General features: G+C 31.3%; 4 protein-coding genes across 4 annotated transcripts; all 4 read right to left on the bottom strand.

The window, feature by feature from the left end:
- Positions 1–6918: 6918 nt before the first annotated feature.
- Positions 6919–8488, bottom strand: LOC100261365 (phenolic glucoside malonyltransferase 1). The gene is made up of 2 exons (XM_010659084.3): positions 7457–8488; positions 6919–7381 (listed from the first exon to the last, which is right to left on the bottom strand). The coding sequence occupies exons 1-2, from the start codon at positions 8421–8423 to the stop codon at positions 7050–7052; spliced, it is 1299 nt and encodes a 432-aa protein (XP_010657386.1). The 5' UTR covers positions 8424–8488; the 3' UTR covers positions 6919–7049.
- A 4123-nt stretch (positions 8489–12611) lies between these two features.
- LOC100256273 (malonyl-coenzyme A:anthocyanin 3-O-glucoside-6''-O-malonyltransferase) lies at positions 12612–14228 on the bottom strand. The gene has a single exon (XM_002276054.4). The coding sequence runs from the start codon at positions 14156–14158 to the stop codon at positions 12794–12796; it is 1365 nt and encodes a 454-aa protein (XP_002276090.1). The 5' UTR covers positions 14159–14228; the 3' UTR covers positions 12612–12793.
- Positions 14229–17364: 3136 nt separating this feature from the next.
- Positions 17365–18219, bottom strand: LOC109123469 (uncharacterized). Its single transcript, XM_059740920.1, has 4 exons — positions 17842–18219; positions 17644–17728; positions 17481–17566; positions 17365–17383 (listed from the first exon to the last, which is right to left on the bottom strand). The coding sequence occupies exons 1-4, from the start codon at positions 18066–18068 to the stop codon at positions 17365–17367; spliced, it is 417 nt and encodes a 138-aa protein (XP_059596903.1). The 5' UTR covers positions 18069–18219.
- A 1-nt stretch (position 18220) lies between these two features.
- LOC104880911 (uncharacterized) lies at positions 18221–19255 on the bottom strand. The gene is made up of 4 exons (XM_059741241.1): positions 18957–19255; positions 18703–18843; positions 18518–18613; positions 18221–18421 (listed from the first exon to the last, which is right to left on the bottom strand). Exons 1-4 carry the CDS (start codon positions 18966–18968, stop codon positions 18269–18271), a joined length of 402 nt encoding a protein of 133 aa, XP_059597224.1. The 5' UTR covers positions 18969–19255; the 3' UTR covers positions 18221–18268.
- Between the last annotated feature and the right edge of the window lie 5566 nt (positions 19256–24821).

Genomic DNA, 24821 nt, shown 5'->3' with positions numbered 1-24821 from the left:
ACTCCTAGACCTTTTTTTTTTAAGTATATAATTTGATGATATTAAAATGGGAAAGAAATTATATTTGGTTAAGGAGTAAATGTAGAAAAAAATATGAAAAAAAAAGAAAATCAAAATTTATACTTGTAATCCTTTATATTGTATTTAAAATTAAATAGAAAACCTAATTTTGATGAAAAGAGTCTATCAGAACTATTCAACTTTAGTTGAATTGGTTGAGTTGAGAATTGACACTATGAAATTTTTGTTTCTAAATACTTAGAAGAAAATCTCAAAAATTACCTTTTCTCTTATTTTCTTCCATTTCTTGACATCTTTTTCCCTTGTACCATTAACTTGCCAAATGTAAGTTGCACACCAACAACTAGTAAAAAATTTATTTCAGATAGTAATGGAATTGAATGTACCGTTATTATACATAAAATGACCATAGATTAAAGAGAAATGAACTCTCAAGATTGATTTTTTTCACAACAAATATATTAAAAATTCTACAAAGAGACAAGTTTCCTTTTTCTGATCATGGACCATGAGGTCTTTGGTAAAGATATATAGAGGCAAAAGCATCCATTTTTATCTTGGGGAATGACAAAGCAACTTCAATATTGCCTTTGTTATCGTTGTTTTAATGAAATAAGATGAACCTTGTTTCATTTATTGATATGAACTCTCCCTTTTGTACAAAAAATAATCTCACCTTATCTATTAGATTTTCTCAAGGATTGTTTGGCTTGTGTATGGATAGGAAAACAGTATAAGTCTATTTGACTCTAGGGTAAGGGAGACTGAGTATTTAAGGGTAAGGATGGTGATCTCAAAAGGTAGGCCTTAGAATATGGAAATTCATAGAAGACGAGGTCTTGAATAAGAGGGAAAATGTAGCCATAGCATATCAAAGAAAGTGAGAGGGAGAGACTTCTCATCCACAGTACTAGGAGGTGGAGAGATGCTGCAGTGTTCATTTCATATGAAGCCATATTTGAAATGACCATAGTATAATACTAAACTTATCATATCCATTCCATTCTATTCTATATACACAATGGATTGACGTATGGATTAAATGTTAGTGGAAATCTGTCAAAAGTGGTAAGGTTTCCTTTTCTTGCTCCCATAAAAGACCTTTCCAGATAAGTATGAGAATAGTTGAAAGTGAAAGCCTACATGGCTAGCCATAAAGCATGATAATAGTACATTTACGTATTCTCCTTTTAGCATTGGGATGGGATGGGATGTTCCCTACAAATGAAATTTAATGGTATTAAAAATGAAAGGAGAATTCTACCAAGTTTATATATAAAATGACTATAGATTAAAGAGAAAATAAATGTCAATATTGCTTTTTTCCACAACAAATATCTATAGGGTTCTACCAAGGAACTTGTTTCCTTTCTCTAATCATAGACCATGAGGCCATTGGTAAAGACAAAGGCAAAAACATCCATTTTAATATTGGGGAGTGACAAACCCACTTCAATGTCGCCTTTGTTATCTTTGCCTTCATGAAGTGATTTGCACCTTGTTTCATCTATTTCTATGAATTATCTCTTTTGTAATTTCCCCAATCCAAAATCTATGTCATAAACTGCAAACCTTGGTGAACCAGCAACTCCAACCAAGCGCTCTAAGTTTGGAGGTTCAAAATTCGAGGACAATTTCTCTAAACCTTTCAAAACTCCCTCTTTGCTTCCAAGCTTTTCTCGAATTGCTTCTCCTATAAGCTTGGATGCAATTATAAAACCATCTTCATCTATTAGTTGAATACTCTTTGCTTAGAAGACATGGCACTAAACAGTTACCGAAATAGTTTTCAGGCAATGGCGGGTCCAAACGGGCTCGACAATCGGCCACAAAACCAAAGTGCTCTAACTCATTCTCACTCCCTTCCTCACCACTCCAAACCCGAGCTTTAACAATGCAAGCCCAAGTGTAAGCATATGTTACTGTAAAACTAGAGACATGTAACAATATTGGGCATTGAACCATAACACTTCTTTTGAGTCGCTCAAGATCAGCTTGACTTAGTAAAAATGTGGCCAAGATGTTGCTGGTAGGGAGAAGTGGTTGATATCCTTCAAATTTAATTTTCTGCGTAAGTTGCCAAAAAAATTCCTGGCTTGTTGGGGTCTTTGCCCATGGTCCTATAATAGTGAAAATGTGAATCTCAATAATGGACTATACCTAGAGAAGGGAGGGGGTGGTGAATAGGTGTTGTAGAACAATTTAAAAATTCTCTGAACAAAGATTACCTAACCTTAGACTATCTTAATGTCAAGAAAATTTTCTTCCAACAACTTTTCAACAAAACATAACATCCACAAGCAAGAATGTATGCATCAACACTCTCCCAACAATTTATCAATGCAAAACACATGCAAATGCTTCAACACTTCTAAAAAATAAATCAAAATGTAGAGTAAGAGAAAAAGACAATGAACACCGGATTTTTAATGTGGAAAACCTCTAAAGAGATAAAAAACCACGGGCCTATCACCGATTGAAAAACTCCACTATGAAGAATAAAAACTAAGTATAAGGTTTTACTTAGCTCAAGCCAACCAATCCTTCCCGGACTAGTTGACTAGTACCTTCATTTTCAGCTTCTCCCTTCTTCTTTCGGAGCACACTTGGATTCCGCACCAAGCTCAATCCCGGCCTCTTCTTGAATCCACACAAGAAGAAAATGGGTATGTACCCAAACCCAAATAGAATGAGAGATTGAGATGTGAATGAAGGAATGAATCAACCCATTTATTGCTCAAGAAAATCCATTAACAACTTGTTTGGAAAACATTAAAAGAAGTAGATTTTCTTTGCAATCAAAAACCCCAAATTAGGAAAACAAAATAAGAAAATGAAGAACACATGGAGTGGCTGCTCTCTTCAAGTTTTCTACAGTCCATCACTAGAAAAATGAGAGAAGATTGCTTTTTAAAGTGCAAAAAAAAGTCTTTAATTTAATGGCTGAGATTTGATCTAAAAACAAGTTAGTTGGATCGATTCACCCCTGCACCTGGATCGATCCAAAAACAGGGGAATAAAAGCCTTGCACCAAAAACCATCTTTCCCAATTTTCTAACACATTTAAAGATTAAAAACCGGGTTGATTCACATTCAATCACCACACACTCGGCTACATACCTCGGTCTCTTAGCAAAATCTTAGTCTTCAAAGTCAAGTAGTCCGAAGAGGAATTGGGAAGCCGAGTTAGGGGACACTTAGGAATTTTGTCCGGAATTACCAACCTAGCTAAACACTCACAAATAGAATGGAAGGATTTCACCCTCATCATGGGCTCTTTCTACAATTTATTAATGGTAGCCCACAACTTTATGAATCAAATAGAAGTATTACCATATGCCATAACATGGTTCGTGGTGAACCCATAAGAAATTCCAGAGTAGAGAAAAATTGTTACTTGAATAGAAAAAAAAGGTGCTACTAGGGTGCCTTGTTGTACCGACACAAGAGGCAATTGGGGCACAAGAGGATGAAAGTGAGCAATTTTCCTTTGGTGGTATAAGGTAATCAAAATCGCTATTAGACTCAGCAAAGGTACTCAATGAAACTGAATCACCATCCACATAATGAATTTCAGGTTCTCCAAGATTTGGAGGAAATAGTAAATTTCCTGCAAAGGGATAAAAGTGCTTGAGAGCGAGGGAGAGTGAGTGTTTAAGGGAAGGGATGGTGGTCTCTATGAAGTGGGTCTTAGACTGAGGGAATTTGTAAAAGAAGAGGCTTTGGACTATATGAAAATGTAGCCATAGCAAATCAAAGAAGGTGAGTGGGAGAGACTTCTCACCCACAGCGTTGGGAGATGGAGAGACTTGACATTCTTCTAACACATTCACCATCTTAGATGACATGCAGAACTATCCTCATCTATCCTAGTCTATATATTGTATATAGTGAGGCATCCATGGAATGGTAGATAAAGTTAATCAAAAATCAATTAAGAAAATGATAGATTTCCTTTTTGTTTTTTTCACTTAAAAAGGTAAGTGTGCTTTTCAGAAAGTGCTATAGGATGAAAAATAAAAAATAAAAAAACCCAAGAAAATGATTTTTTTTTTCCATATTTAAATATCATAATGATAAAAAAAAATTATAAAAAAGAGAAGAGAAAATATTAAAAGATTTCATTCCCATTTGTCTTGAAAAGGATTGAGAAAGTTTTGAAAAAGTGAATTCCTATTGAATTTTCTTTCCTTAAATTTTTCTATAAACAACTAAGCAATAACAAAATTGCGTGTTGTTAAACAATGTTTTATGCACTGGACCAATTATTGAATTAAAAAAGTTAGAGATTCATGGTTTACCAGTAGAAGTAGTGGTTGAACTACGGTCAAATCGGTGATATCATAAATATGTAATTTATATATTATTAAAATTATAAAAATTATATATATATATATATATATATATATATATATATATATATAAATTAAAAATCAATAATATCTATTTTTTAACTTTGATACTATCAAATTAAATCATATATAGGTATAAAAATATTAATATTTTAAATTTTTATTAAATGAAATATATATATAATATTTAAATATGAATATATTAAAAATGGAAGAAAAATTAATTTTAACTAATTTTATAATTTAAAACAATTATATTATTTTTATTTGATATTATAAATTTTCTTAAATGAGAATGTATTTCTTTTGTCTGCTTATTATGCATAAAGATGTACATGGTTGAGTGGTTCCCCGTCTCATCTAGCATCTGTTGTAGTGTTTGGAATTAAGGAACAACCCACCAAATAGCAACCTTATTTGGGCTTTTGACTTGGGCCTATTTGGATGAAGAAAAAGTGAGGCAATATAGGTTGGAATTGGGCTTGTTTGGATTAAGAAAAGATGAGGCATTGAACCGTTCGATTCTTAATGAACCATCCCGTTTAGTCGGTCTGCTAATCCAACTGTCGGTTCAAGTGGTTCATAGTCGATTCAATAGCCAAATGATTCAAAAAAAGGGACCAGATCGAAAAGCCTACCAGTCTAACCAACAAGTCCGGTCCAATTTTCAAAATATTATTGTGAAAGTAAACAAAATAGTCTTTAGTATTATTTCTTTACCTATTCATTTTTTCATTCTTCCTTTAATTTCAAATGTCTTGGTTAGTAGTTGGAAAAGATTGTTGAAGACATCCATCTTAATCTTTGGGAGGAACCGTTGTTTTAAAAACTGAACCAATTCGTCTGATTCGACGATTGAATCGTTGATCTGGAGCATTTCTGGTTTGGTCCACTCACTTGAGCCGCTTATAAATTGGACCGATTTTGAACAGTTTAAATTGACGATTCAATCATTGAACCAGATAGATGGATCGGTTCTTACAAAACCGGTTAACTCTACACTTGGCCCAAAATTAGAATGGGCTTGCCATGGCAATGATGTTTATATCCCACTCACCCAAACAAGGCCCAGTCACCAAGCTGGGACGATGGGATGACTTATAATTGTGGAAAATGGATGAATTTTGTGGTGGGAAAGGACTTGGCGGTAAAAATGCGGTTATTCCATTATGCTATGAAACATTTTAACTTACTGTTGTTGTACAGAGATAAAATAGACATAATCACATAAAAATATTTAAATGCACAAAGATAATTTTTTGAAACTTCCTTTTTTTTTTTAAATATTTAAATAGACATAATCACATAAAAAGAATAAAATAATAAAATATATAATGTTTGACAAAGATAAAATTAAATATTATCATTTTCCTTCTATCTTAAACATATCTTCTTCACATTTACACATTACACATATTTATTTAATAAAATGAAAAATATTAACGTATTTAGATTTATCCTTATTATTATTCTTTGAAAATATCGAATATAAAAAATTAAATATTATTAAGTTTTTTAATTATATATTACTAATTTTTATAATTATTTTAAATTTTATATAAAATATAAGTTATGTATTTATAATATCATAGGTTCGACCATGGTTCAACCATCGTTCGATTATTGAACTGTGAATCGATAATTTTTTCGATTCAATTATTAGTCTAGTTCTAAAAGCATTAGAATGGACAAACCAATCTCAAAATCTTCTTTACACTCATGAAATGATATAAAACCATGCACTTTTATATATGACTTCAATTTTCTTAGGCATCCCTGCCCAAAACCTATATAGTAAATCCCAAATCTTGATGACCTAATACCTCCCAACATTTTAAGGTTTCAATATCCATTAAATTTTAGGCTCTCTAAGATGGAGTAGAAATACAAAATAGGATACATATATAATGTCCTATATATATATATTGTGCTTTGAGATTAATTATTATTGAAAGGTGAAAACTAAGAACCTAGTATTATTAGTACATTGGGAAAAGCTAAACAGATAATGATGAAGGTGATTCATTATCTGCCAAATGCATTAATATCATATGCACTATCAACCACAAATCAGAAAAGAGCATGTGGAAGGAAATGCTCATTTGATTTAGCTTGCAACCATAAAGAATATATGGAAAATAAAACCATAAAGGTATGATAATGGAACTTGCCATTTTATGTAGCCATCTCATTTTGTCCTTAAAAAAACTACTTTAGAAGTATAGACGAGATAAGGGTTTCTATATATATATATATATATATGTAATTTTCATTTCCTACTTTTTAACACATACAATAAAAAAATATTTTTTGTAAAATGCTACAATATTTATAAATTATATTTATTTTTGGTATAATTAAAATTTTAAAAATAAAAAAATATTTATATTAAATGGCATGAGGCGAGATGGAACATTCTCTTACCCACCCCGACCTCCTCACACCTTATTCCTTTGAAGTATATAATTTGATAATATCAAAATGGGAAAGAGACTTAATTTGGTTAGGTGGAAATGTGCAAAAGAAATGCAAGGAAGAAAAAGTCAAAAAAAAAAAACAAATAAAAATTTACAATGATAACTTTCCAAATGTAAGTCACATTGGAATGCAGATTACAGAGCAACTCACATCAAATTTATGAAGAAACGTGTTTCCACAGAAACATGCTTCCTTTTTCTAATCATAGACCGAGAGGCCATTAGTGAAGATAGAGGCAAAAGCATCCATTTTAATCTTGGGGAATGACAAACCAACTTCAATATCGCTTTTGTTATCTTTGCCTTCAAGAAGTGATATGGACCTTGTTTCATCTATTGATATAAACTCTCTCTTTTGTAGTTGTCCCAATCCAAAATCTATGTCATAAACTGAAAACCTTGGTGACCCAGCAACTCCTACAGCTCGCTCTATGTTTATAGATGAAAAATTCACGACCCATTTATCTAAACCTTCCAAAACTCCCTTCTTGCTTCCAAGCTTTTCTTGAATTGCTTCTCCTATAAGATTGGCTGCAATTATAAAACCATCTTCATCTATTAGGTGCGTACTTTTTGCAGTTAGAAGACATGGCACTAAACAGTTACCGAAATAGTTTTCAGGCAATGGCGGGTCCAAACAGGCTCGACAATCGGCCACAAAACCAAAGTGCTCTAACTCATTCTCGCTCACCTCCTCACCACTCCAAACCTGAGCTTTGACAATGCAAGTCCAAGTGTAAGCACATGTTACTGTAAAACTTGAGACATGTAACAACGTTGGGCATTGAACCATAACCCTTTTTTTGAGTCGCTGAAGATCGGCTTGACTTAGTAAAAATGAAGCCAGGATGTTGCTGGTAGGGAGCAGTGGTCGATATCCTTCAAATTTACTTTTCTGGTGATGTTGCCAAAAAATTGAACCTATCTTGTTCGGGTCTTTTACCATGGTCCTATCATAGAATGGAAGGATTTCACCCTCTAACATCAAGGGCTCTCTCTGTAATTTATGAATAGTAGCCCACAACCTTATGAATCGAATAAAAGCATTACCATCTGCCACAACATGGTCACAGGTGAACCCAAAAGAAATTCCAGAGTTGGGAAAAAGTGTTACCTGAACAGCAAAAACAGGTGCTATAATGGTGCCTTGTTGTACCGACACTGGAGGCAATTGGGGCACAAGAGGATGAAAGTGAGCAATTTTCCTTTGGTGGTTTTTGATAAGGTAATCAAAATCGCTATTAGACTCAACAAAGGTCAATGAAACTGAATCACCATCCACATAATGAATTTCAGGCTCTCTAAGATTTGGAGGAAATAGTAAATTTCCTGCAAAGGGATAAAAGTGCTTGAGAGCGAGGGAGAGTGAGTGTTTAAGGGAAGGGATGGTGATCTCTATGAAGTGGGTCTTAGAATGAGGGAATTTGTAAAAGAAGAGGCTTTGGACTAGATGGAAATGTAGCCATAGCAAATCAAAGAAGGTGAGTGGGAGAGACTTCTCACCCACAGCGTTGGGAGGTGGAGAGACTCGACATTCTTCTAACACATTCACCATCTCATCAGATGAAGCCATATGACAAGATAATGTAGAATTATTCACATCCGTTCTAGTCTAAATATAGTGTGAAGTGAGGCATCCACACAATGGCAGATTAAGTTTATCAAAAATCAATTAAAAAACATGTGTATAGTATGCCTTGAAGCATTAAAAAGAAAAAATAGAAAAGATGATTTTCTTGATAAAAAATAATCGAGTATGAGTGAGAGTGAGCGACCAGGGAGTTGTTTTCACATGTTGTGGGCCATTTTTGTCTATTTAATGTCTTGGACCATTATTGGAATTGTAGTTGAAATTGATGAAGGATATGGAGTATGAGTGAGAGTGAGCGACCAGGGAATTGTTTTCACATGTTGTGGGCCATTTTTGTCTATTTAATGTCTTGGACCATTATTGGAATTGTAGTTGAAATTGATGAAGGATATGTTACATAAAAATGAAAATGATATGTGTATGGGTATTTGTTTATTGGTAATTCCACTTCAAAATTCCAGTTATATTCTCCTTACTTAATTACTTCAAGTCTTTTGTTGCTAACTATTTTTAAGGTGATAAATGATATTAAACATTGATCAACCTAGTTTTAATCTTTTATTCTTTTATTGAAAATTGGAATTAAAGTTTAAAGGTTTCAAATTTTGCATTCAAAACTTTTGAATAACTTTTTTATCAATCATAGCAAAGGGTATCAATTTTTGTAGTACACAAAATTTCATAGTCTGTCTAATCAATCACAATTCGATCACACCTGCACAAACTTCATTTTTTCTTAACAAAATCCAAATATACATATGAACTCTTATGGAACATACAAAAGAGCTTTTAATTTCTTAAATCCAAACAAATGTTAATACCACTATTTAAAGTTAAAATTAATTTAAAGTATTAAGTCAAAATAATTAACTTATTTTGAATCTTAAATTCTTTTTTACCCTATTTATCCACATTTAGTTAGACTTTCTTTTATATCAATCACTTCACATTTCTGATTTATCATTTATTATTGCAAATATTTTATAATTACATTTTATATATCTTTGATACTTTCAATATCAACGTTTGGCAAATAAACTACTTGAAGCTTAATGGAACCTTGAAATTATATTTCATCGCAACAAAGGATAAATTGCTTGATCGTTGTGTGAATTGTCTATGAGCAGGGAAACTTTGAAGTGATAAGGAGTTCCTGGGCCCTGATAATTCATCTTTTCATTTGAATTGGTGAAACATTTTCTAATGGTTTGTCGTCAATTAGTGCCAAAGTTAAAGGAAAGCTAAAAAGCAACAATACAAAAAAGATTCTTTTGGGGGATAAATAATTGAATGCCAATGAGAGCGAGTGCTGGAAGCGTTTTTCACATGTGCTGGAAGCATTTTTCACATGTGCTGGAAGCGTTTTTCACATGTCCTTGAAGGACCAGGGCTAAGTGTCATAGCAGCAGCCACATATAAGATTTAAATTCTCATGGTTGTCATATAGCAACGATTTAATAATGGCCACAACTATAGATCCTTGTATGGCCACAGTTTCTGATGGCCACTACCATAGGTTATGGCCACACTTTTAGATTGGCCCCAACTATACGCCATCATATATATATATTTTAATATTTTCCATCAATTTCATTTTCCAATGAGATAAATAGCAATGAGAACCCAATAAGATAAGCAATGTGATATTTGATCGTGAAATCCTTCTATCAATTCCACATAAAAAATTAATGATATGTAATAAAATTTGTTAAATATGAATAAAATATTCTGATCATATGATATAACTATGAGTAAGAATCAAAGCTATGAGAAATAATGATACAAATGAGAAAATGAGACTTGTTGCTATTTAAAAATAATTATAATACGAAATCCTACAATCTTATTATTATTATTATTATTATTATTAGTGACAATCCTTGGTTCGTGGATCGGCAAGGATTGTTGAAGAAGCAACTTTAGATTTAAGGAATTAACCTTAGGCCCCATATTCCAAAGCTTTGAATTCGTGAAGCAACCCAATTGTAGTCTTCTGTGTTGGTTCAATAATTATGCTAAATAGTTTTGATCAAAAGTTAAAAGCAATTAGCAAGCAACAAACAATTTGTTTAGTGGAGTAAGGATTTGGTTCAAACAAATATACAAGTACAGTGCGTCAAGCAATTTCCTTGAAATCATGTCTTGCAGATAAATGGAATAAAGACTTGATAGAATTTGATTCAAGATAGGGATTATTGAAACATATCTTCAATTCCTAAATAGTGTATATTTCTTTTTTATAAAAAATATTATATTAAATATTTTTAATATTAAATTTCTTTAAAAAAATAAAGTTATTATGAATATTTTTATAAATATTCTAACCCATGAATAGAAAATGTTATGAGATGGAGATTGATGTGTAAAGACTATATTGAATACATTAAAATCATGTGAGGAAGAATGAGACACATCCAATAAAGAAATACCTCACAATTTAAGATATATATACAAGGAGAAAAATATGAAATGTTTTAAAACCTAATGGTTGTATATGATTTTTCTCATTTGGAGTATTTTTTATGATATAGTAAATCGATATTTCTCATCCGCTAATGCATACATGATTAACTAACAATGTTAAAACCTTCTGCACTTGTATTATTTTGAGCTTTGTGTTCTTGCACTACTATGTTGATATTGAAGTGCTAACACAACATATACTTTGATGAAAGTTTTCTCAGGGATGATGAAGTCATAAAACAAACAAATAAGAATCTAATAGTTTTACTTTTAGAAAAAAACTTTAAAGTTTTTATTATAAAAAGTCTCTTGTTAAAGAGGTTGGTAAAAATCTTTTAAATATGATAGTAAGGACTTCAAAAGGAAAGTATTAATGATGATAAATAAAGCTAGTACACAATATTATAAAATTTCTATATATGCTTTCTATATTTGGAGGATATTTGAGTCTGCTTTCGTCGGTGCACAACTTAGGTAAACAAACATAATTTCATTATATCTCGGAGGTGTGCTTGCCAAACTCTTGTGCATCATAGAATCAGTGGAGGCAAATAACATCTTAAGGAAAGCAACTCCCTAACACATCTTATAGCACTTCCTGTTCCAATTTTATTATTTGCATTTTTTGCTTTTGTACTATTTTAACTTCATTATTATTATACCCCCAAATTTTCTCCTACAACCAGAACATTTTATCACTTAAGAAGGCATGAATATAGAGTTTGCAATCAAAGTAACCCTTTTTTAATTAAAAAAAAAAAAAAAGTTTTCAATCTAAATTCGTGTTGAAAATATTCATCAAAGTAATATGTATATGCCATGTCAACTTCCATTTTGTTTTTTGTTTTTTTTTGTCTCAAAACCACAATAGGTAATTATGGTTTTAACTTTAAGATAAAACCACATTCATCAGCTTTGATGTTGGTAACTTTAATTTTAACTTGAAGTTAAAATTACAACTAGTAATTGTGGTTTTATGATATAATTTTTTTAAAAAAAATAAAGTAATAAAGTGAAAATTAATGTAATTGAAATATTAGATGGATGAATATTTTGAAAAATAACTTAGATATAAGATTTATTTTAAAAAAAAGGATTATTTTTCCCCCAAACTCCATGTATATTTGTGACATGTATTACTCCGACCCATGAAGGCGAGAGCTATGGTAGAATTAACTAAGTATTAGATGCGTTATGATTTAAAATGGTGATCTTTGGTGGAATTAATTAAAAACAAAATGGTTTAGAAAAGATTATTTACTTTAATTTATTATTTTTAATTTTAAGTTACAATATTAAGTTATTTCACCAAATGCATTTAATCGTACTTAATAATTTAAATTAAGTTATCAAATTAATTTATTAAACATGAGAAAAACATTTTTTTTAAATATTTTTCTTTTTTTTTATAGTACTTTTTCAAGAACTAAATATGATTTAAGTGTTTATATCTACAGTAGACATATTAAAAGTCATGACATATTTTCCCTTATTTCTATTATTCCAATAGGTCTAAATAGTACTTTGGATATAAAATCTATTAATTTTGGGTGGGGAAGATTTGAGTATGCATGTTTCATATGTGGTTGTAAGAGATAATATAGATATATTGGAATGAGCTAGAATTATTAGTTATAACAATTTCAATCAAAAAATAAAGAAATAAAAAAAAATCCTACCAAAAAATAAAAACTAAAAGAGAGGATATATTAGGAAATAATTCATAACATGGGATATTTTTTCATAAAAGGCATACAATTAGACACATATAAAAGTAAATATATAGATATAGATTAACTCCAACTTGAATCAACAACTAGTTGATGCAACATCAGTGTGTGGACAGACAAAAAGAAACAAGAAAGAAAAGTGCATCCTTACCAATTTTGCTAAACTTGGAACCCATTAGCAAAGATATCCTCAAAGGCATCCATCTTAATCTTGGGAAGAGACAAGCCAATCTCAAAACTTTCTTTGTCATTTTTGCACTCATTAAGTGAGATGGAACCTGTCATATCTATCGACACCACCTCACTTTTCTTAGGCTTCCCCAACCCGAAATCTATATCATAGACTGCAAACCTTGGTGATCCTGCGACTCCGACTATTCTATCCTCTTTTCGAGTTTCAAACTCCGATATCCATTTCTCTGCATCTTTCAATACTCCTTCCTTCTTCCGAAGCCTCTCTTGAATTGCTTCTCCTATCGTTTTGGCTGCGATTATGAAGCCGTTGTCCCCCATCAGTTCCTTGGTTTTTGTAGTTGCAAAGCATGATACCAAGCAGTTACCAAAGTAGGTTGCAGGCAATGGGGGCTGCAAGAGAGCTCTGCAATCTGCCCCAAAAACAAAGTGTTCTAATTCATCTTCAGTCACCTTCTCACCACTTCTTTCTCGAGCTTTTACCATACAGGTCCACACATAAGCGCATGTCACTGTGAAAGTTGACACATGTGATGATGTTGGGCATTGAGACAGAACCCATTTTTTGAGCTGCTGGACATGGGATTGGCCCAGAATAAATGTGGCTATGACCTTGTTGGTGGAGAGCTGACGTTGAGACCCTTCAAACTTTATTTTCCCCACATGGTTCCAAAAAACTGATGCTAACCCATTCGGGTCCTTGACCATGGTCCGATCATAGAATGGGAGGGTACCACTCTCCACCATGGTGGTCTCTCTGCCTACTTTATTAATACTAGCCCATGATCTTATGAATCTTGTACATGCATTGCCATCTGCAGTTACACGGCGAAAAGTGAATCCAATACAAATCCCAGAGTTCGGAAAAAGTGTCACTTGAACAGCTAAAAGTGGGGCCACCAGTGAGTCTGATATTATGGACACTGGCGGTAATTGGGCTACAAGAGAATGAAATTCAGCAACGTTTCGTTGGTGATTTCCAGTGATATGGTTGAAGTCTTTGTTAGACTCTGCAAAGACTAGGGAAACAGCATCGCCACTGACGTAACGAATTTCAGGCTTACCAAAATTTGGAGGAAATATCAACTTTCCAGCAAAGGGATAAAAGTGCTTGAGAGCGAGGGAAAGTGAGTGTTTAAGTAGTGGAATAATGGTGTCTATGAAATGGGACTTAGGATAAGGGAATTCATAGAAAAAAAGGTGTTGGATTAGAGGAAAATGCAGCCATGGTATGTCGAAGAAGGTGAGAGGAAGTGACTTCTCATCGACTGTGCCCGGAGCTGGGGCTAGTCTGCAGTGCTCAAGCACGTTCACCATTTCAAATGAAGCCATACAACCAAGATGTTATCGAGGTACCATAATTTATACAAGTTGGGCTTCATCGAGTCTATATAAAATTGGAATACCGAGCACCAACCCATGAACATTTTAAATCTTATATGAAAAAATAATATTGGCAGTGGTTGAGAAGTTGTTTCAAATTATGAGAGAGAGAGAGAGAGAAACCCATGAACACTTCTAATATTCTCATATGTGGAAATAATATTGGTGGTGCATTAAATTATGTTTGGTGGTGCCTGAGTTGCATTAAATTATGTTTGGTGGTGCCTGAGTTATGAGGAAATAATATTGGTGGTGCATTAAATTATGTTTGGTGGTGCCTGAGTTGCATTAAATTATGTGTGTATGAGGAAATAATATTGGTGGTGCATTAAATTATGTGTGAGAGAGAGAATATATTTTTATCTTATATGATTTCTTTTATATATAATTATCAATAACTTAATGTTTCAGGTGCCATGCTCCACCTGGTTGATTAAGTATCTCAATGACATTTGATGAAAAAAAATTTATTTTTTTTAACATGATTAAAGTGAAGAGAGTTTTGGAATGAATTCTTAAATTTTATCTTGTCTCTAAGTGAGCGTTTTTTTTCTCATAAAACTAGATTCTTAAATCCAATCTTTTATTCACGTATGTTTCTTTCATAAAATTCAATTTTGAAAATAAGATTGAGATTGATTCTTTCCTCTTTTTTCATTCTAATCGCCCCACCGTTTTATCGGGCTTCACTCAAAGGTCATGTCCTGTATTCCATTTCTTGAAGGAATCCTATTCATTTGTCCTCGTGTAGACTCCACATACAATTAATAAATAAGTAAATAACAACCTTTTTTTTATTAGTGTTATGAATGGTATGACCCACACTGAAGGGTGTTTCGGCTTCAAATGTTTTTAATAAAAGTGATTTTAAAAAAAATATTTTTAAAAACATTATTAAGAATTTATTTGATAATGATTTTAAAAAACATTTTTAATTTTTATAATACTTGAAACAAATTATATTTTATTTATTAGAAATATTTTTAGAATCACTACCAAACGATATTCTAAAATGAGTTCAAGTGATTTCCTAACGTTATAAATAATTTTTCATATTTTTAAAAATGGTTTTTAGATTTTGTAAAATGTCTTTTTTTTTTTTTTTTTTTCAGAAACACTTTTTAAGTTAAAAACACTTTCCAAAATGACTATCAAACACACTCTTTAATTGTATCAAGTAGTAATCTAGTTAATTCAATGAGTAATATATCTTATTTATTTAGAAAATTAATCCAATTATATGATTCATAAGATGTCAAAAGTCTAACTTCTTGATCGATTTGCAGAGGTTCAAGGATATAGCACCCTTGGATAATTGTTTTTTTTTTTTTTTTTTTTTTTTGTATTGAATCACAAGTTTACCTTTATTATAGTTTATCATCTTATGATTGTGATTTCATTAGGAAAAAAAAATGTGTGTAAAGAGAAGACAACCTTAACCATTATAACTTTTTATTTTCATTTGATTAATCAATTCTTGAGCATTAGTGTGTTCTATGAACATAGAAATCATATTGATCATCAAACCTTCTTAAAATCTCTTTATCTTTATTTATATTTATTCCTATGTTGAATTAACACTATTAACTAATATAAATTTATTCAATGTTTAATATGTGAATTTTACAAGATGTAACATGTAAAAATTGAAGCATCCTTAGCAATATTGTTTGGCTATTTTCTTTATATTATATAATCTAAAATTTAATTCTTAACTATGCTAATAAGAAACAAATTCTAAGGCTAATAGGATGTCTAATAATGATTTAATAATTTAATTTAAATTATTAAATATATTTAATAAAATAACTTAATATTACAATTTAAAATTAAACATAACTCGGATGCTCAATTTAATAACTTATGACTTAACAACTTAAATGTAATGTGACTTAAAATCATCTTAAGTCATTAAATATTAAATTTCATCAAACTTCCTTTCTTTTAAGTTAAACTCTTATTAATGGATAATTAATGTTAATAATATTATTATAATAAGTTCCAATAAGCTTTTTTATATTTTGAGGGGATAATACGTATCAATCAACCAACTTGCAATCATAATTATATAATCATAAAATAAAAGAATTTCCTTGGCATGGTGGATGGAATTGATTAAGAAAAAAAATATATATATATATACATATATATATTTATATATATATATATATATATAGTTTTTTATTTTCTTTTAAATATAATTATTAGTAACTTAATGTTTCCGGGTGCCATGTCACTTGGTTGATTGCACATCTCAATGACATCGATGTTTAAATTTTAAAACATGATTTCAATAGTGATTAAAATGAAGAAAATTTCTTTTTCTTGATAATGAATAAAAAAATATTGAGAATGAATTTTTAAATACAATTTTGTATTTCAATGAATTTTTTTTATTAATTAAATGTCAATATGTGTTGAATTAATACTATTAACTAATATACATTTACTCAATGTTTAAGATGTGAATTTTAAATTCTAAAATAATTCAATTTTTAAGATTTCAATTTTACGAGACCTAACATGTAAAAAGTGAAGCCTCCTTGTTTGTCTATCTCTTTATATCATATACTCTAAAATTTAATTTTTAACTATGACTATTAAGAAACAATTTTTAAGGCTAATAGGGTATTTAATAGTGACTGAATGATTTAATTTAAATTATTAAATATATTAATAAAATAATTTAATATTATAATTTAAAATTAAATATAATTTTGATGATCGATTTAATAACTTATGACTTAATAACTTAAACATAATGTGACTTAAAGTCATCTTAAGTCATTAAAAAGTAAGTTTTATCAAACAAATTCTAAGGCTAATAGGGTGTTTAATAATGATTGAATGATTTAATTTAAATTATTAAATATATTTAATAAAATAACTTAATATTATAATTTAAAATTAAATATAACTTTGATGATCAATTTAATAACTTATGACTTAACAACTTAAACATAGTGTGACTTAAAGTCATTTTAAGTCATTAAAAATTAAGTTTTACCAAATGTCCTTTTCTTTAAGTTAAACTTTTATTAATGGATAATTAATGTTAATAATATTATTAATAACTTAAAAATTTAACCTAATAATAAGATTAACACAATAGCTACCTAATCTTTTCTTGAGTGTTGATTTTGAGGTAGACTTGCTCATTGAACCACATATTTCCTGTAAAAAGTTATTGAGATCATAGTAACAATGTATGACTAAAACTATACATGCATCTTATATTAGGGACAAGATTTGGTGTACTCAAGGAAAAAACCTCATCCCAAAGTATGGATTAAAAAAGTGTCTGCGAGAAGGATTCTCTTCTTTTGCATTCATGTATCGGCAGAACATGGAAATCACCTACATATTCCTCTTCATTAGTTAAAATGATCAATGGAAAGATGAGGGTATTTTTTCTTATTTATCATAAACCTTACCGGAATATCAATGAAGCTCTCCCCTACTAAGCATTGAAGTTGTTCCCATGTCACGCCATAGCCACCATATGCACAAAGCATCTCACTATTAATCACATGAAACACAAGACGTGAGTAATTTTTTTTGTTTTTCTAGACAAATCCATAATCATAGTCTTTTAAGAACAATACTTGCTAAACGTGTGATTTGGGACTAACCTAGGATCTTTTGACTCGTCAAACACATAGTCGGCAACATGTGTCTCTTCCTCTGTCAACCTTTTGTATTTTGATACACATAATTGTACAAAAGGTGACTTGCATGCAGCTGCTCGTTGCCTATGACGACATACTTTAATTTTTACTCTTCGTGGTCGTATTTCTTCTGAGGCTTGTGGTGCTACATCCGCATTGTTGTCCATGCACGATTGCACTAACACCAACATATTGTGTGGCCCAAGGTGAAGGGGATCCTCGTTTGCAAAGAACACACCCTCTTCTACGTTGGGTCTTTCTGACACGCCTTCATTTGTACATCCAAGGTCATCTTCAGAAGATCTTCTTTGACCACCAGAATGAATAAGTGAATGTTGTGGATTATTTGTATAAAATGGTGCACCACTTTCATTAACATGTTCATGACAATTTAACTGTTGGCCTTCATTGTGCGATAGTGTGAAGAGGTGAAACGAGTCCTCAACACTTTCACATCACAGTTGTATGATGCAATAAGACTATTAAGATGACTTTGTGCATCGGTGATTTGACGTTGTGTTGCCTCCATGCGAGCACAAATAACCTAAGTCAAACATAATGAAGGAACATTAAATGACATATATTTAAACTAAGCCTTAATATAAGTTATTATTCATAGTCATTAGGTATGAAGGATTACATCAAAGTCTTCATTCTCATCTGGGTTAATTGGGTCATCAATTGCAGGAGCCTTATTTTTTTCTATTTCATCTTGCTCCACCGATGTGCTAACCAACTATCATTGCAAAACATGTAAATTGTCATCCCAATAATCTAATTACAATGGTAATCAACTATCTTAATATAACTAAAAGCTAATTATACCTCAACTTTGCCAAATCCTCCAAGCATTTCCAACTCCAACTTGATGCGTTGCTTGACCAAAAAATCGTTCCATGTAGCAATGCGAGGAGTGGTAAGTTCCACATACATGGCTAGAAAATTAGATATTGAAAAGTAGAATATCTATTGCATTATATAAGACATAATTAGTGCTAACATCATGGCCAACATAGTGTATAACCATTATTAAATATCTAATACATGAACATATACTTATAAATAAGACAAAAAGTTACCTGTAGAAACATCAAACACCTTTTAATCTAAACACTTTCCTTCCTCCTATGTTCATGTATAGCTTGAATAAAAAATTCTAAGACATATTCTCCCCAATTTATGTTCCCAAGTAACTGCTCTCGGGGTGTATACCATAATGAGTGACTACCTTCCAAATGAGATGTGGGTGCCAATAAGGTTGCACAAGCGAAAATCAAGAAGACCCGCTTAAATTCCTCCATATCATCGATGCCAACCATCATTGACTCTATATCTTGCAAACTCGGCATTTGACTAGCTTTAACACTTCCCTTCTCAACAATTAACTTTCTTTCACTATGTGGAATGCCCATCGTCATCCCAACATCATGACATGTCAAAGAGACCTTCTTACTCCCAAATAACTCGAGTTGGGAATAAGCAATGTTTATGTTTTTTATCAACCAAAAACATAAATCTAAATTAACCTCCTTACAACCTAATTGCAATAGCCCACCAAAACCAAGTTCTCTGCATTATTATATATGCCTATCCAAAGCACCAAAGTTCGCTCAAATGGACTTATAATTTGGTATTTAAAAATCTCTAAACATGTATATCACTACAAAAAATTAACCTAATATCTCATTCAAATCTTGAAAATTATGTAATGAGATTTTGAGATTAATAAAGATCACATTGACAATATCAACAATTATCACAACGATAAATAATTTTCGACAAGATATAAGGATATAATTGAATGCCAAGCTAGAGGAATATGCTCCAATACCAAATTAATTTTAGAAATTTTCGAAATGCAAACAACAAAAATGGAAATCATAGAAGATACTAGTAGTCATAGCAATAAGATTCAATAAAACTCTTACTATAAAATAATCTATGTTCTTGAATATATTTATTTTGTAATTAGAATTTTTTTTACTAATCTATTCAAGACCTTATATCCATGTAAAGATGAATACAAACTCACTTATAGACTAAAGACTCTTTATCCCTTCTACTTTTTCTTTTTTTGTATATTTTGTGAATACCGGTATCTTTTTCCCATCAAAGAAGATAAATTAGAAGTTCGAAAGACAACTATTTCCTCCTCCATGATGTATCTATAATGTCAAAAAAAGAAAAAAAAAGACTATAATTGAAAATTTATTTGATAATAGGCTACACTTAAATAGTGTAGGATATACACGTGCCTAACAAAAAGACCCCAACAAGCTAGGTTCAAATTTTTTTGGCAACATATGTATGGGGAAAATTAAATATGAATGAAATCAACCTCTACTTCCTACCAACAATAGTGTGGGCACTTTTTTTTAATTAATCCTAGCTGATCTTCTACGACTCACAAAAAGGGTTATGGTCCATGCCCTATCAATGTATCAAGTTTTACACAACATGTGCTTATACACAATATGTTTCAAAGCTTAATTGGTGCCCAACACTTTTCCATCGAGTAACCTAGTCCCTAGACCAATCCTTTGTAATGTATAGTCCTTTTTGAAAGCCATTTGATATCCTGTTGGGTCTCAACTACTTAGAATTTTATTTTATTTTTAAAAAAAGAAGTAACTACTCTAAATCAAATGAATAAATAAAGGGGAATTTATGTAACCATACACCAAGGGGCAAAATTTTGCCTTTTGGAAACTTTACTTTTTACTTTTCAAATTCAGTGCATTTTGTGGAAAATAAACAACATTTCATGCCACTGTAATAGTGATGTTGAGACCCTTCCAAAAATACCCTCCTATAGTTTGACATCTCTCCTAGTTGGATAAGTTGCTTGTTGTCCACTTAAGCCAATGACATGGCTCAGTTACATGTCATCGGCCAGCTAGACACTCCACATGGATTGATGTTTTAAAAAATATTTAACCCCAAATGTCTTCTTCTTTCTTCAACTAAACCCTAACACCAAAAACCCATGTTCTTTCTTGTTCGTTCATAGGCACAAACCATCACAAGGTGAAAGGATCTATAAAAAATCTGGTAGCTAGGTTCTCAAATTGCGATAACCCATCAACCCCAAACGAACCTCCAAACTTGATCTCTTATTTTGTTTCTCCTCCATCACCATAAGGAAAATGACATCTTCATTTTCCCACCAAACATCAATCTGAAAACAAAAGTCCAAGTGCGAACCCCTTAACAAAGGCCAGGTAGACAAAAAAACCCATTTCCTTCTTCTTATTTCAGGAGTGACAATCATTTTTCTCCTGGTTGTACTTCCTATTTTGCTTTTACATCGAAGAAGGAGAAAGAAAGCAATTGAGAGAACGAGATAACCAAGAATAAAAATATTGTAGTTGCATTTAACTTTTAAAGCAAGAGTTTTTCCAAGTGATATATATATGTTATTAAATTTTGTAATAACTTTATATTTTGATTTGTCATTTTGATTCTTTGAGATTTGAATAATGTCATAGTTATGTGATTTGTGCAATTTTGTGATTTAAACTTGATTACATTGCATATTTCTACATGTTCAATGTCCATTAATATTGTATCTAAATTTATATTTTAATTCATTTAGGGTTTATTTGAAATGAAATATGGCTTAAAATTTGATAAATGATGGGAAAATGAGATGGTGGTAAGCTATATTGATTTTGTTTTATTTTCTGAATTGTTATGTTTGTGTTGTATGCGGTTGTTGGGAAGAATACGGAAAAGAAAAGAAAAATATGACTATTGCATGTGAAGGGAATATAATTTTTAGGAATGTTCAAACAATTTGTTGTTTAATGTTGTTTATAGTTGTTAATTGGTGAATCTAATGCATGGGAAAAGAATTCATGTTTAGTCATGAGTAGATGAGTATAAATTTTAAAAATGATTGGGATTAAAGTTTTAATAAATTTCTTAATAAAAGTTTTGAATTTGTAATGAATAAGGGTTGAATTGAAGAAGAAAATAAAACAAATTTAGTAAAGTGGACATGAATTTATGTGGGAATTAGGGAAAATAGTAGTGGAGCCTTAGGTTCAAAATTGATGGTCACAACCACAAATATGAAATTTGTTTTGTTTATGTGTGTAGTGGTCATAGTAAGGGTTTACCCTTGGATGAAGGGGCTAGCCGTAATTCAGTTAATGACATTTGGATGAAATTATTGTTTTCGTAAGAGGTTGCAGTAAGTGAATTAAAGGTTGACCCATTTGTTTGGAGGTAGGCCCTTAATTGTAAACATTGTTGTGGTTTAATCTGGACAATAGACAAAATAAAGGCTGACCCATTTGTTTGGAGGTCGGCCCTTGGTTGTAAACATTGTTGTGATTTAATCTGGGCAGTGGGCAAAATAAAGGTTGACCCATTTTTTTAGAGGTTAGCCCTTGGTTGTAAACATTGTTGTGGTTTAATCTGGGCAGTGGGCAAAATAAAGGCTGACCCAATTGTTTGGAGGTCGGCCCTTGGTTGTAACATTGTTGTGGTTTAATTTGGGCAGTGGGCAAAATAAAGGTCGACCCATTGTTTGAGGGGGTGGCCCGAAAAAAGTGACATTAGCACAATTTGGCTTGAAGAGTTACCAAAACAATGGTTGGCCCATGAATTGAGAGGTTCACTCCCTAATTTATATAACATAGCAAATTACTACGAAGTAAAATAGAATAATTGCATTACTTAATGTTAAGTATACACTATGCATGTCTATATTTACACCATTAATTGTAGACTATGAAATGTAAATGAAGCTTGTTTTTAAAGTTTCAAAGATAAACGATGTATTAATATATGATGGTCATAGGCGTGATAATCAGTTTTGTTATAAGTAAGTTGGTTTATGTAGTGTTATTAAGAAATTAGTTAATTGTTTCAACTTGACTAAAGGTTCATGCTTCTAAACAGGGGCTGCACATGATCGAGTAGCATTTAAATGGATCAAAGTAATACAATTTATTGTTATCTGCACATTGAAGGAGAGCTAGTAAGGGATGAACATGGCAATGTGGAATATATGGGTGGGAGACGAGAGGGTCAAAGTTTAGAACGATCAATGACATATAATGATTTTGTTTCAAGGATTTGTGGGAAAATGAACATCAATATAGTGGGACCAACATTTTCATATACTCTCCCGTTTGATTTATATGCACTTCAACCATTGAAAAATGATGAAAACTTGACAAACATGTTTCAATTTAGTGACCGATGTGCACGTGTATATATATGTTTAGCATCAACAGTTGAAGACGATGAAACGATTGAGAATGGAGGACAAGGGTAAGTTATATAAAAAAATATCTAATCTTAAATGATTCCATGTATTTTTTTTTTTAATATTTATGTTTATTCATTAGATGTTATAATGCAGCTTGAACAAAACAATCGTAGGGTCTAACTCACTAGTCCCATATTCAACAAGAGATGTTGATATTAGAATGCAATCATGAGGATTTCATCAAAGATGTGTTGAATCACATGTTGGTCCACTAGAGTCAAGTCGTTTTGAGAGTGCAATATTGGGTAGTGGGCATACCTTCTCAACTACAAATAAATTCGGGATGCAATATATCTCATGTCAGTAGGAGGCCGTTTTAGATACAAGTTTAAGAGGAATTGTCTTAAGCATATGACTGTAATATGTGTTGTTGAAGGATGCCCTTGGAAAGTAACTGCTCGTGCTGTTAGAAGAACAAAAATAGTTCAAGTGCATACATTTAGAAATGAACATAACCATTCTTTAGAAGATGTGTCAATTTCTGAACCAGCAGTTCGTTGTAATCGAGCCATAATTCATAAAAACCATAATACAAAAATGTTGAAACAATCAATATAATAACATTAATAAAAGAAAAAATATGATAGATCTAAGAAATTTTGGCTTACCTGGGAGTCCACAAAGAGAAGAATGTCGATTGTGAGCGTGTTGACTATGGGTGAGAGAAAAGGTAGAAGAAGATTATGATTTTTATTATATATAGGGTTTGTATACTGAGATTTTTTGGATTGTGGGTATCATGTGGAAACAATGGGCTTTTTATAGATTGGTCCTTATTATTAATTCTAAAAGTGGGCTCAAGTAGGCTCATTAAGTTATAATATTTAAAAAAAATTATTTTATATGATGTCACTTCCCGAAAAATGACACTATTAATATAAAACTAACATCATCTAACTACCTCAATTGAAGATTTTTAATATGATGTGTCACCTTTATTAATTATAAACCTTATGGTGTCATTATTTTAAAAGTGACACCATAAATAGTGACACCATAAATTATTTTTGTAGTAGTGTCTTATTACATTCTTCTTCACTTCTGAGAGCAAATGGATTCCAGAGAGGAATCTACGGCCAGAACAACGACACCATATGTTCATATTATCACTGCATTAAACAACCATAATTCATTAATAAATTAATCAAATGTTAAAGACATGTGAACGTGAATATAGTGTTCCTATATACATTCATCATAATTATTACACAAATATAACATATATTAACAAAGAAATGGGAAACATTTTGTTACATCATGTAAATGAAAAATCAATAAGATCGGTTTCCCCCAACCTTTCAATAATATGATTATCAAGAAGGGTGAAATTTTTATTTATAGGGTCACCCACTATGATACCCACTACCCAAAAAAAAAAAAACAGATAATGTGCATTTTAGTGGGTCAGCCAATTAAACAAATGGTATGCCTCAAATTTACATACTCATCTAACCAAATCAATATAGTTTAGGGAAAAGTGGGATTTGATTCACTAATAAGAAAATATATGGTAAAAAGAATCCCAAATATTTTAAATTAGTATTATCTTCATCTATTTAAAAATAATTTGAAATACATGCATTGAGTTATCCAATTATTCCAAAAAATGTCATTTTATTTGTGATGTTATTCAAATCAATTGACAACTACACTCCTCCATATA

The sequence above is a fragment of the Vitis vinifera genome, chromosome 12, assembly GCF_030704535.1.
Source record: "Vitis vinifera cultivar Pinot Noir 40024 chromosome 12, ASM3070453v1".
NCBI classification, from domain to species: Eukaryota; Viridiplantae; Streptophyta; class Magnoliopsida; order Vitales; family Vitaceae; genus Vitis; species Vitis vinifera.
The sequence above is the reverse complement of the archived record's forward strand: the minus strand, read 5'-3'. Positions and strand labels throughout refer to the sequence as shown.